Raw genomic sequence first — 14,262 nt, forward strand, 5'->3', positions numbered from 1 at the left:
CTCTATCAGCATTGCAAGAAATGAAAAAACAGAAAATATTAGAGAAGGGCCTTGGAGGGCAAAATAATCTTTTGGACTGTATGGCGTATGGCAATTCTAAATGCCATCCCATGCTCTCCTCACTCACACTCATCACCTCTTCAAATCTCACTGTCCAACCTCTCTACAACCCTCTTCCACTTGGGCCATGCGTGGCCACCATTAATGGCTTTTCTGAGAAAATTTAGCTCATCCAGTGGTAATGATGGAAGAGATCTCTCACCTGAGAGACTGTAAGTGAGAATAGAATAAGGGCTGAAAATCAAGGAAGCAAAAAATTCCATTAAAAATAAGGATTATTTTTCCCGGTCATTTATCCATTTCTTACTCTCAATGGCCATGCTCTCTTAAGTCTCCTTCTCCCAACGCCTCTCTCACAGCCTTCTCAACCATCGGCGCTACCTTCCCAACCTCCAGGATGAATATCTCCGAGAGAGAACAAAGATAAGCCTCCTGCCTAAAAAGCGACTAAAGGCTTCTTTCATCCTTCAGTGCTTCCACTTTGAATGCCTTCCTTGTAGCTCCACACTCTCAATCCATTCCTTCATCATCCTCTTAGGCGTCCTCTCAAGCTTGCTGCCAACAAGTATAAAAGTGCTACTTGTTCCTGGAAAAAAGATTCATGGGTGCCAAAGTTGGCCTTAGATAAACAAATAATCCCTGAATTTGTTTTCATGGTTGCCAAACATGCACTAAGAGTAAGAGCATAATTATGATGCCATAATCTCTCTGATCTTCCATTTCTTTGTTGTAAAGGATGAGCCCCAAACTAAGAGAAACTTCTCCATGTCAAGTGAAGAAACTGAGCCTCAAGGAACAAAATAACAGGCAAAGGTACACGAGGGAACCACAGCACCCAATAAATGGTTTTTTTTTAATGGCACAATAAGCCGTTTATCATTACAATAGGTGTCAAGTGGAAGAGCAGTGACGCATGCAGCCGAGGAAGATTTGAAGCTTGTTCCTACATGGGGTTCTTACATGATCAAGAAAAGATCTAAGCAAGCAAAAGTACAAGTAGAGGTTCTTATATGATCAAGGAAAAATACAAGGACACCAGGGAGAGAGGGGTACCACTTATGCACATCATTAATGAGTTTCTTATATGATCAAGGAAAAATAAGAGTGGTAAAAGTACAAGTGTGGGTTCTCAAGGAAAAATATGAGCAGATAAAAATACAAAGAGGGCTCTTATGTTGATCAAAGAAAAGGGCAAGTGATAAATTCGCCCCCTTTTCTTCACTGGGCAACCCCCTTTTATTTTAAGTCTTTCTGAAAAGAAAATGATTTCATTTCTATGAAAAGGCAGACAAAAGGGTGTGAGAATAGCATCTCCAACGACATTAGAAATAGCTGAAAATCTTGTAGAGAACTCACCCTTTGAAATCGAAATATCTCCAATGAAATGGCAGGCAATCACTCAAATGGTCCTCAGTCATGCAACTAACCGTTTCTGCAACAACAGAGCGCATCTTGATCGGAACATCCCAACCCCCAGAGTTTCAAAGCTTTTGTTCTACATCTTTTATGATAGCGAGGAGAGGGAAGATGGTGCTTAGTTGTACTTATTTAACACGGGGTTATAGAGTCAAAAAAATCAGCGAGGGTATGCATATTCTTCGAGCCAGCAAACACTCGGAGAAGCTACAATGGTGAGCTGCTCAGCAACGCCGGCGCCCATCTGGTTCTATCCACTCACCCCATGATAAAAACTACAAGCTAACATCAACAAGACACATGTAGTAAAAGAATTTGCCTACACCACAATATTGTTCTAAACTTAAAAAAGACCAGCAAGTTAAAATCAATGCAGTTCGTCTTTAGATGCTGGAATCATTCCAAAAAAAAAAATGTTTATTGCTACATGTCACATGAAAATGCATGAATGAAAAAAAAAAGAGGCACAAAGATGATGCAATTTAAAAAGAGCAGCACTCACCTGAAAATCTCAACCTACCAAGAATTTGGAGTTACCACTTGACTCTATAAAAAATTCACATAAATAGTTCCAATTAATTTCAAAGGAAAGAACCAAAACCCTCCAAAATGTAGCAAAAGCGGAATAAAATGATAAGGGGGTGCTCTGCACGGAGAAAGCGAGCAACCTACCTTTAGTGTCTCCGGTTTGGATAAAACTTTCTGAATATGAATAGATAAATTTCTCTCAGATCAATCTTGGTACATTATAGTGCTTCTTGTTGATGTTGATTGTTCTTTAGTACGGACGTGACCGCTGCCCACTATAATGGTTCCTATCTGGGCCACTACCACCACCATCTCTGCAGTTGCCTCTGCGTCCACCACCCCTACCACCAGTGTAACCACCTCTACCACCACTGTTACATACACAATAAAGTAAAAGAATGCAGCTTGTCACCAATGATACTGCAACTAACATGCTAGGCATTAAAACAAAACTTGAGGACGGTAAGAAACTGTAGCGTCAGGCATGAGAAAGCGGTTCAAAACAAACCAACAATCGGGTACCACATCAATAGTAATGGTATTGTATGGAAAATTTAAACATTAATAGTACTATAGTATTCATTATATATTATAAACTGAAATACCCACGACCACCACCACCAACAACAAAAAAGAAGAAGAAGAAGAAGAAGAGATAAAAGATAAAACAAATAAATAAGCGAAGGTCATATCCACAAGGTCAAGGAGTTATTGATTGACTTGGAAGTTTGTAAGGAGACTCAAACGACAAGTCGGCCAAGATGAAAGGGAGTTGAATCATGCGAGTAAGTCCATGATAGATCCATGGGGTTTCCAAATGGTGTTTCCATCGAGAATTTGATGTAATACATATCACAAGATCACTACAATTATAGAATGCATTGTCACTCCTCAAACCATATCCCTAACTAATTACCAAACAGCTAAATAAACTCGAGAAACAAGGTTAGATTGACATTATCACTTACCTACTTCCCTGGGCAAGAGCTTTAGTGGCCAAATAAAATATTCAAAACCTTCTACGTTAGCGAATGGAACAACCCTAAGATTAACTGGCATTTGACATTGGATTAGTAGTAAAAGAAAACGCCAAAACATAAACGCACAAGCCTCTTCCAAAAATCTAAGACTGGGACTTATCCCAAAATGATAGCAGGAAGCCCTCTTAGTTTTTTACATGCCTCCATGCCCATTTCCACTCATGTTACAGGCGGGAGAGATGTAGTTAGTCAAATCCTTCAATCAACTACAACAAAACCCTAGATTGACAATTGGACTTTCCCCAAGGATCAATTACCAAAGCTTATAGAGTATGTCTTTGTACTATTTAGCATACATAGAAATGACAGCATCTCAAGGTCATTATGTCCAAACGCTTCCCTGCAATTTCTCCATGCCTCATATCAACTCCCAGATTTAGTCATATCTCTAAGATGAGAGCAAAAAGTACCCATTACAATCAAATGTCCGGTTACTAATAATTATAATGGCACGACATTGGTTACATCAAGCAAGTGGGAGTAGGTCAATCAATAGTTCTCAGAACAATAAACAATAAAGCACCTAGAAAGCATCAATACAATAATATATTATTGAATTTTAAACACGCATCACTATTTCATAGCATATAAAGATTGACTTCTTCAGTGATTGTGAATAGCAAAGCTTATAATCGTAGTTTTAAATTTCCACCGAAAATGACACGAAACAACAGAAATGCTTCCATTTCCATCTCCACCATCTTCAGTGATTGTGAATAGCAAAGCTTATAATCGTAGTTTTAAATTTCCACCGAAAATGACACGAAACAACAGAAATGCTTCCATTTCCATCTCCACCATAACGTACATCAAAAGCTGAAACGCCAAATGATAAACATTGAAGATGAAACTTCAGGAAACATTAAAAAAAAAAGGATGAAACTTCAGGAAGTGCTAGAATAAGCACAAATACATACTCAGAAAACCATCACATAAGCAAAAATTGACATGTAAGGTTTAACAACATCCAACACCTAGTGATTCATACCAACATCCAACACCTAGCAAAAATTGAGCATGTTTGATAGTTCAATACATACCACCTTTCACATGTGATTCATATCAATAATTATACATAATACAAACACCACATCTCACATGCAATTCATATAAATTTAATTATGCAACACACTAGTAGAATATACCACTAATTCACTTACGATTTTTGGTTGAACATATGGTTCATAATTTTATTTCCACCAAAATTTCCATTCGATTTGTATATGTTTCAATTTCCATCATGACCAAAACTGAAACCTCAAGCAATGCTTATACTATGTGAATACTTGTAAGGTTACTAAAGACAATCATGATAGAATCACGACATAGTAATCAATGGGAGGAGCAAAAGGAGGCCCGGTAAGAAGAGAGGAAGCAAGAGAGGAGGAAGAATGACAATACGGGTAGATGATTTCTATTACTAAACTCATCTATTAAAATGGAGAAGGTAGGCTAGACAAACCCTTTAAGCAAATACAACAAAACCCAAAATCAACCTAAGGGCATCTACTAAGAATTAGTTTGTCGAAGCAGAGCAGATGTGATTGTAGTTTTTACCATACACAGATACTTCAACACCTTAAGGTCATTATGTGTTGACATTTGGGTGCAACTTCTCAATGCATCACCTCAACACTCGGTTCGACACAGAATTCTAAAACAATTACAAAATAACCTTGTAAAATTAACAGCAATAATTAGAACCTTAGTTGCATAAAGCAAGATAAGTGAGGACATTTATCTCAGAGAAGTGAAAAGTATATAAGAAGCTTTTATGTGAAAATATCTTAGGGCCCGTTTGGATACCTCATATTTTGTATTTGGATATGGAATTGAGTTTTTAATACAAAATGAATAGATCCGCCAGTTCATGTTGAGGGAGACAGAGAGGGAAGGGGGTACTGGAGGGGAGAGGTTGAGGAGCAAAGAGGGTGAAGGAAACTGCCAGATCTGTAGATTTCCAATTACTTATTTCCACAACATATTTGGAAATCTGATTTTTTTCACTGTCAGTCGCTGATTTGGAAATTCAAGGGGGTACTGGAGGGGAGAGGTTGAGGAGCAAAGAGGGTGAAGGAAACTGCCAGATCTGTAGATTTCCAATTACTTATTTCCACAACATATTTGGAAATCTGATTTTTTTCACTGTCAGTCGCTGATTTGGAAATTCAAGGATTTGATCCGGATCCAAATCACAACACAAAAAGGGCTGCAAATGTGAGAAATCCAAATCAAAATCTTCTCGACATCCAAACGGGCCCTTATAGAATTTAAAAATATGCATCTATGTTAACAGAATATATCTCAAAGACGTGAGAAAGAATCTAAGAAGCATTTGTGTGAAAATATCTTATAGATTGGATGGACACCTAGCTGAAGAATCCATAGACCCCTTGAAGAACTTTTGTAGCGTGGACCTCTGATAGCCCAGTTACGTAACTGCTCAACCTTGACTGGCAACAAGGGACAAAAGTAGTTTCTCCTCCAAAGAAACCAGGTTCTATGCTTGCTAGGACCAAGAGATGAGAGAGTTGAGAAGGGCTCTTCACACATCAGCCAAGCTGTAAGAGGTAGGAAACTCTCAAGTACAGTTCTACAGGGAGGAATTGACCCATCTATTCCGACCGTGGAGTACAGGCCATTCGATTGGGAGGATTCTGAAATTGCAGAGGCTTGGTCCGATCAAGCTGCTGAATATTGGAAACAAGCTATAGTGCTTACTCCAGTTAATTATACTGAAGCACATAACTGGTTAAAGATCACAAGACGGTTCGAATAAGAACACTCTCGTTTATAATCCGTATAATGTTGGAACCATCAATCAATAAAATTGATGGCTCCTGCGGGAAGAGCCAGTCATGGAATTTCATTACATCCCTTCTAAGATCATTCACCTGGAAACTCAGAGATAAACGAATATGATACAGTAATGGTACATAATAGTCATTTCTTCTGTACTGACAAAGCTAATAAAAGGGACCTTGGAATGACTAAATATGGATAATGAGAAGCCACTTATTAATGCAATGACTAATGAATGATTCTTTGACTTGTAATAAAGTAATATAAATATGGATCATAGTTACATAAAGCGAGATAAGTGAGGAAATATATCTAGAGACGTGAGAAAGTATCTACGAAGCTTGTGTGCAAAAATAGCTTATAGAATTTCAAATATGCATCTATGCTAATAGAGTAAAACTCGAAGACATGATAAAGTGTCTAAGAAGCTTTTAAATGAAAATATCTTATACAATTTATAATATGCATTTATGCCAATAGAATAGATATAAGTTGCTTGAATTACAGACAATCATGATTCATCATGATTAGGTAGTATGTGATATGGGCAAAAGAAAATCTAAATCTAAAAGGAGACCAAGCTATATTCCTAAGAGTAAATAGCAACCATGATAATGATGCCATTTTTCCTTCAATAAAAAAAATATAAACTAATAAAGATGCTAGCCATGGAGAAGCTAGAAGCATCCTATTCATAACCCTAGTCAGCAAACATTTCAGATGGGAAGTGGGTCATTTAAAGCACTCATAGGACATGCGAATTAATGAACTTGTAATCACTATGTTCAAGCTTAACAAAAGGTGTGAAGTGGGGAAAAGTAAGAGACATACCCATGCCCATAGGCAGGTGGAGCCCTAGGTGCAGACTTCTCTGCCATTGCAACATTAATCCTATAGCCCCTCATATCATAATCTGGTAAGAGAAGGTGAGTTATAGCTTTCAAATGAAAATTAATATAACACCTATATTTGGTATTCAAAAGTTGCAAGCCAAAACTTACTGTTGTAAAAACGCCGAATGTGCTGCAGAGGGATCTTCATAAGAGAGAACTGCATCGCCTTTGTTGTTTCCACCATCGTCAGTGTATATCTTTATATTCCAAGGCCACTGATCTTTGTAACCACGCTTTTGCTTGATTCTACCAACCTATACAAGTATGCCATACATCAGAATATTCAAATCCGATAACCAGTATAAAATCATAGAAGTTCAGTAGGAATTGTAGGGTAGAGACGTCCCACCAAGATGCAAAATAAATTAGATTGCTTTACAATTCTAGGATTTGCAAGTACGTTCCAAAAAAATAATTATAATAAATTAGATTGCTTTACAATTCTGGGATTTGCAGGTATGTTCTTAGTTATTACAATGGATACATGGGAAGAAATCATAGTTGTATATTCCGTTTCGGTCGCCATTTCGTTTTGGCCACCGAAACGGAATTTCGGTGGGATTTCAGTCATTTCGGTGCATTTCGGTCGAAACTTTTCGTTCACACAAAAAATATATTAAAAAATATGAGAAAAATCCAAAAAAATAAAAAATCAATAGAAAAAAATGAAAAACTAATAAATAGTCTAAAATATGTGTCCCAAAAAGCATATTCATTACTTAAACAAATAAAGTCTTGCACAAGTCCAACTGATAGTCTGATACATAGAAAAACATAAAAAAAAAGAGATACATGAAAGTGAAACATAGACAATAGCTAGTAGCAACAACTCTCAGTCATCAGAACCCAGATGATCATACCCAATGTCTTCTTCGTCGTCGTCGCCGCCGCCATCATCACCACCTGGACCACCAGTAGGGACATCTTCTTCAAGAGGCATGAGAAAGTCGTCGCCGTCGTCCCCGGCCCCAACCACAGCAGTAGGTGCTTCAAGATTTTCTCACCCAATGTCTTCCGGCGTGAATATGACATCTTCTTCTTCTGCAACCCAATCCATCATGAGATCCAGATAGTCTGTGCTCAAAGGGTCACTAGTGGTAGATGATTTCCTCAACAAGTCCCTGAAAAGAAAACCATTAAGTTTAATGTCAGAGGTTAAACTTAAAAGCTTAAAGTGATGAGGTGAGAGTTGAAAACATTATATTACATTGTATACCTTTCTCGAAACTTAAGATTGTAATGGACAAACACCAAGTCATCTAATCTCTAGTGCTCCAACCTATTTCTCTTTGTAGAGTGAATGTGTTCGAAGGTGCTCCTATTCCTTTCACACCCAGTCGCACTGTAGGTCTGACTGAGGATTCTGATCGCAAAGGTCTGTAATTCTTCCACGTCACCTCCGAATTGATTCCGCCATGCAACTGTAAAGTAACAAATAGTAAAGCATTATTTGTTGAGAAACTGAAAGTTAAAATGAATTATACTTAATTAAACAAACAACTCAAATATACCTGGTCTCAACTTCATTCGGTTGCGGATTGCAAGCTTCATTCCAAACATACCCTTAGCCTCTCGATAATCCTCAATCTGATTGGTGATGAGGTCTTGTGTAGTTTCATCAGGTACCAGTCGAGTGATGCATGCCAACAAGCCTCTGGTTACTTCACTGTGCCTAGAGAAGGTAGGAGTGAAAAAGAGAGCAGGGTTAAGAAAATATCCTGCTGCATGGAGGAGATTGTGGAGTTGCCTATCCCATGTTTGGTCGATGATCCTCTAGATGGGCATGTAATATGATTTTCTCTTCAACCTCTCCTTGATGTTCTCTTTGGGCTTATCCATGGCCTCATATAGGTAACCCATCGCCGGTTTGTCATGCCGATCTACCAAACGCAACACTCTCACTAAAGGCTCGCTGATGTTTAGAATGTACTTGCATTGGTCCCAAAAAGATTTATCCAACACAGTACTAACTACCCCTTCACTCAGTGGGTGTTGGACAAACCTACTAGTACTATACTCATCAGACACAAACATCTGCTGAAGTGCTTTCCGATTCAACACTAGACTTTGTATGCTAATGAAATTTGTAGTAAATCTGGTTGCAGCAGGGCGGCACAACTCCTTCCCACCTGTGAACTTCTTCCTCATCAAATTCAAGAAGCTTCCGTGGTTGTAGATGAACTTTGTAATCGTCTGAGCCCTCTCAATTGTGATTGCTATGTGAAGAAATACAGTCGGTTTGCACAGATGCTCCAAGATGAGATTTAAGCAATGAGCTGCGCACGGAGTCCAGAAGAATGTACCAAACGCGACTTCTAGTCTTTTCCCAGCAGCTTTGTAACTTGGCTCACTGTCAGTTACAAATTGCACCACATATTCCGGATTCACCTCTCCGACAATCTTTTCAAAGATATTGTATAATTCATCGGCATTCTTCACTATGCCAGATGCATCAACGGATTTGAGGAATATGACTCCTTTAGGACAGTACACCAAAAATTTGATTAGGGAACGTTGTTTGGTGTCTGTCCATCCATCTGCCATAATGCTACAGCCAGTGTATCTCCATGACATCTTAATCTCCTCCAAGTAGTTGTTTACCTCATCCATTGTATTCTTCAAAATGGAACCCCTTAAAGTATGATAAGTAGGTGCTTTATAACCCGAACCCACAGCATCAAACATAGGTTGCCAGAAAGGTGAATTGGCAACGTTGAAAGGGAGATTGGCATCGTAGCAAAGCATGCCAACCGTCATGTCTGCTCTATCCATTGTTTCTTTGGTAGCCAAAGCACTTTTAATGCTTGGCTGGGCTCCAGGGGTTGTTCGTGGTTCAAAGAAATTCCTAATCCCTCCTGTGATTCCCTTCTTCTTCCTTTTTGTACCACTCGGTTCTACAAGAACTTCCTTACCTCTTCGTTGAGGCAATTGTGTGCCAATGTCTTCTTCATCCTGCTCTTCTTCTTCGTCTGGTGTGCCATAAAAACCTCCAACCTCTGCTCTGGATAGGCTCATCCTAGCCCTTTCTTTTCTCTTTGCATCTAAAAGTTGCTTCATTCGATATTTTACATCTTCAGTCACTTTTTTGCATGATGCTACTTCACCAGGAACAGCCGCTAAATGTTCTTTCAAGTGGGTTATACCTCCACCCGATATGACTTTGTCACAGAATATGCAAGTTACTTTATTTTTTTGACCCGGAACCAATGTACCGTAAGCCCATGCCGGGTCATCCGATCTAGCAGGTGCCGAACCAATAGAGGATGCTCCTACAGAAGATGCTGAGCCCGACCCACTCATTCTGAAATGAAGTAGAAGAAGGGGAAAAATGAATTAGAAGAAAAAAAATTAAAACAAATTACAAAAAAATGAAGTAGAAGGGGACAAATGAAGTAAGAAATAAAAGAAAGGAAATGGAAAGAAATAAAGAGAACCTTGAGGTTGAAATTGATTTGAAGAGAATAAGATATTATTAGCCTTCCCTCACTTGAAATTTGTAGTGTAACTTGTGAGCCTTCACTTGAAATTTGTAGTGTAACTTGTAATTTGCAAGCCTTAGGAAATAGTTCTTGTAGTTGTAAGTTGAAGGTAGGCCTTCCCTTTGCTCCAAAATGGACTTGGATTGAGTTGAAGAAGAGTGTAGACTTGTAGGAAATTTATTAGAATAGATAGTGTAAGTGAAAGTAGAAAAGAGAAGGAGAATCACTTATGTGAAGGTAGAGGAGAAGAAGGTAGGGGAAATGCTATTTATAGAGTTTTTTATTGTTTGTGCAAGTAAAAATGACTAGAATACCCTTCCCAACAGCTATAAACAGTCACATTTGGAGGCTAAAATGGTCAAAAACCCAAAAGAGCCGTTACAGGGGCATTGATGTAATTTCTGCAAAAAACAGTCGAACTAGCCGTTATAGCCAATTTCGGACGAAATTCAAAATTACGTCCATTTCGGACGAAATTTCGGCGAAATTTTGAAGATTTCGTTTCTTTTTCGGAACGAAAACGAAATGTTTCGTCCATTTCGGACGAAACGAAACGAAATTTATAAGTATGGAAGAAATACAATTTCTAGTATATAGTTCGTTGAGCTTTCTAACAATGCATGGATTTTTTAGCTCAAGACATTGGCACAGGCTTACAATTAGATAGGCCAACTCTCATGGTTAGGAATTATGATTGGCGCAATTACATTAGATATTTCCCTTTTTCAATAGTTTTCGGCCGTTGAACTAATGATGATAGTGATGACAATGATGATGATTATGAGAAAATGAAGTCTAGGCTTAAAGGAGAAATTTCGTTCATTGGATTTTTCTCAAATTATATTTTCACAATTCAACAACCTACGCAAAGAATCCAATAGTGTGTTGGACTACATCGAAGAGTTCTACAAACTCATGGCTTGTGATGATATTCAAAAGAGTCAAGATCATACACAATAAGATTAAGGGGGGGAGGGGGGAACCTCTCTTTCCTAATTTAGGTTTATCACTAGAATAGAATAGCAATGTTAAAATAAAGCTTATAGAGAGAACAAATTGTATATTGGCACTCAACATATTGGCATGCATCCTGCAATCCATACTAGAATAAACATTCTTTTTTAATACAGAATCATTATAAATAAATTGATATGCCAATATACTCCAGTGCACGAGGCTCCCGCCATTGCGGACTCTAGGGAGGGCTAGATGTGCGCAGCCTTACCCCTGCTTTGCTTTGCAGAGAGGCTGTTTCCATGACTCGAACCCGTGACCACCATGTCACAGTGGAGCAACCTTACCATTGCGCCAAGTCTCGCCCTCTATATGCCAATATACTCCAAACAATATAATTGAAGCAACCAAAATAATTGTGAACAATCCTTTATCAAAGAACTAAAAGACCATAAAAATGAGTTCATAAAATTTGGAACAACATTTAAACATCTCAAATTTATTCCATAAAAAAACAAAGAGGATGCAAAAATTTTGACCTGGCCAATCCCTCCAAAAAGCTCTCTCAGTTCATCAGTAGACACATCAGGCGGCAAATTTGATATGTAAATCCGTGAGTTGTCACAAGAATCATCGCAATTCTCATCACATTGCTTCACCTTCACTGGGGCTTCGACTGGAGCACTACCGTAGCCACCACCAGAGGGTCGGGCCTGACCGCCACCATCATACCCAACAGGTGGACCTCGACCCGAGACATGATTCCCATAACTGTTAGGAGGAGGAGCACCATAAGTAGGGGGTAACGAATTGGGTCCACTGTTGTTGTAGCTATTTGGAGGCGGAGGTGGATAATTTCCACCAGCACCATAAGTAGGAGGGTATGAATTGGGTCCAGGGGGAGGAATCTGAGCATGAGAACTATCATCCCTTCCTTGATTATTACCATATGAAGCAGCTCTTCCACCATTGCCTCTCCCACGGTCCCCACCACCTCCTCCTTTGTTATAATCGCCACCACCTCCTCCTTTGTTATAATCGCCACCACCTCCTCTGTTATAACCACCACCGCCACCACTTCCTCCTCTGTTATAATCGCCACCACCACTGCCTTGTCTGTTATAACCACGACCACTTCCTCCTTTGTTAAAATAGCCAACACCACCACTTCCTCCTCTGTTATAATTGCCACCACTAGCACTACCGCCTGGACTGGGAGCGCCACTCGGTTCTCCTCGCAAAGGTCAGATTCCCACAACTACGTCCACGGTTTTAGGTTTCATGAATTCAATCCAACACAAACAAGAATAAAGAAATCCAAACCCTAAGGCCTTGTTTGGATTGGAAGAAAAACATCTCTGATGGAAAAATCTTTCCTGGGAAAGTTTTTCCTTTCCACAATTTAGAGAGAAATAATATGATCGTGGTTACATAAAAATTGTATAGGGTAGGTTCATATTATCTTTTTATATGGTATGTAAGAAAAAGTAGGAAATTTCATAAATAATTTTCCATTCCTAAACTTTTCCAATAAATTCCTGCAATCCAAACAAGGGCTCTAAGACAACAAATAAAGAAACAAAAAGATCAAGGAGAACTTAAGAAACAAACTTAGGGTTAGGGCAAGTCCAGTCTCCATCTCAGCCTCCCGGCCCCGTGAAGTCCCATGTGGGCAGTACAGCCCTTGGATATATAATATTTGACCCCTGGTGTAAACGGATCAAATTCGAAGCGGATATGACTATATCCGAATTCGATTACAGTATACACTATCCGAATTCGGATTCATATTTGAATTCGACGGATATTTAATATCTATCACCGAATTCGTATCCGTCAGATATTGTTTGAATTCGGATATTATCCGTATCTGTTTATCCGGTAAATTCGAACATTTTCTTGCAACACTTTATCTTTCTTCTCCTTCTTATTCCTCGAATGAATTTTCCAAACCCTAAAACCAGACATCTACTTACTCTTCACAAAATTAACTCTCAAACCCTAAAATATATGAGATCCTCTTCTTCCTTTTAAAACAAAGGCAGAGAGAGAGAGGCGTGAGGATAGATGATGGTGTTGGTAGTGGTCTTTGAGTTTTTTTTTGTTTTTTTTTGTTTTTTGTATATGATGGAATGGGTTTGGGCCATTTTGAACAGATGAAGTGGGAGTGCTGATGGTGGAAGATGAAGAGAAATGGGGATGGAGATGTGGATTGAGCTAGAGATGGAGGTGACTGGCGGTGATGGAGGGGGCTATGAGAAGGTGGAGAGGGGCGGCGGCGGATTTTGGTAGGGTTGGAGGCAGTAAGGAATGCCGAAGATGTTGTCTCAGCCTCTTCCTTTCTCCTCTCTCTTGCTTCTCTTTGCAAACCTTAGAAGTCCCCTCTTTTAATTGCATTTTGGGTTTTTATATAACCCTAAGTTGAAAAATTGATCTGAGGCGTCCATTTACCATCAATGACCTAGATGGCCTTTTTGCTTTAGAATTCTCTAGAAGCTATGACATCTTCTTTCAATCCATTTGTCTCTTTCATCATACAGCCCACATTTGCTGCTTCATAAAGAAGCCATGTCAAACTCCAAGAATGCCCTTATAATGATATATTACTTCATTTACTACCCAAAACACTTTTTGTTTTCGTTTTTTTTCTAAAAAGAAAATTCACTTTTCTTTTAGAAACAGAAGATAGTGTGTCATTACTAAAAATAAATATTAATAATATTATTAATAATAAATAAAAAAGATTTACTTCTCGAATTCAGATGTTAAACGGATCGGATATCACATTTACCAAATTTGCATCCGCTAAGAGCCGGATATCTCATAAACAGATTCGGATAATATCCGCTTGAAACGGATTCGGATAATATTCGCTTGAAACGGATTCGGATGCGGACGGTAATCAAATTTTCGAATATCCATTTACACTCCTAAATAGCAGCCCACCTAAAGGGCCCGTGAAGTCCCATGTAGGCGGTACCACCCTTGATGATTGATATTTCATCCAACACCACACTTTAAGTGGGATGCTTTTGGATCAAATATCGAGGGCGGTACTTAACTTTTGTTAGGCTTCTTGTGAAGGGTATA

The 14,262-nt window shown here is 38.8% G+C and overlaps 1 protein-coding gene and 1 pseudogene across 2 annotated transcripts; both read right to left on the reverse strand.

Annotated features, from left to right (window-relative positions):
- Positions 1-1,939: 1,939 nt before the first annotated feature.
- LOC143850058 (transcription initiation factor TFIID subunit 15b-like) lies at positions 1,940-14,141 on the reverse strand (annotated as a pseudogene). The gene is made up of 5 exons (XR_013235951.1): positions 14,119-14,141; positions 11,712-12,430; positions 6,848-6,993; positions 6,678-6,759; positions 1,940-2,375 (listed from the first exon to the last, which is right to left on the reverse strand). The product of XR_013235951.1 is annotated as a transcription initiation factor TFIID subunit 15b-like (transcript).
- Positions 7,604-11,701, reverse strand: LOC143850690 (uncharacterized). The gene is made up of 4 exons (XM_077359914.1): positions 10,174-11,701; positions 8,251-10,040; positions 7,956-8,160; positions 7,604-7,860 (listed from the first exon to the last, which is right to left on the reverse strand). Exon 2 carries the CDS (start codon positions 10,037-10,039, stop codon positions 8,513-8,515), a length of 1,527 nt encoding a protein of 508 aa, XP_077216029.1. The 5' UTR covers position 10,040; positions 10,174-11,701; the 3' UTR covers positions 7,604-7,860; positions 7,956-8,160; positions 8,251-8,512.
- Positions 14,142-14,262: the final 121 nt, after the last annotated feature.

Source organism: Tasmannia lanceolata, unplaced genomic scaffold (genome assembly GCF_043159265.1).
Source record: "Tasmannia lanceolata isolate RefF3 unplaced genomic scaffold, GAP_Taslan_0.1 ptg000018l, whole genome shotgun sequence".
In the NCBI taxonomy this organism is placed as follows: domain Eukaryota; kingdom Viridiplantae; phylum Streptophyta; class Magnoliopsida; order Canellales; family Winteraceae; genus Tasmannia; species Tasmannia lanceolata.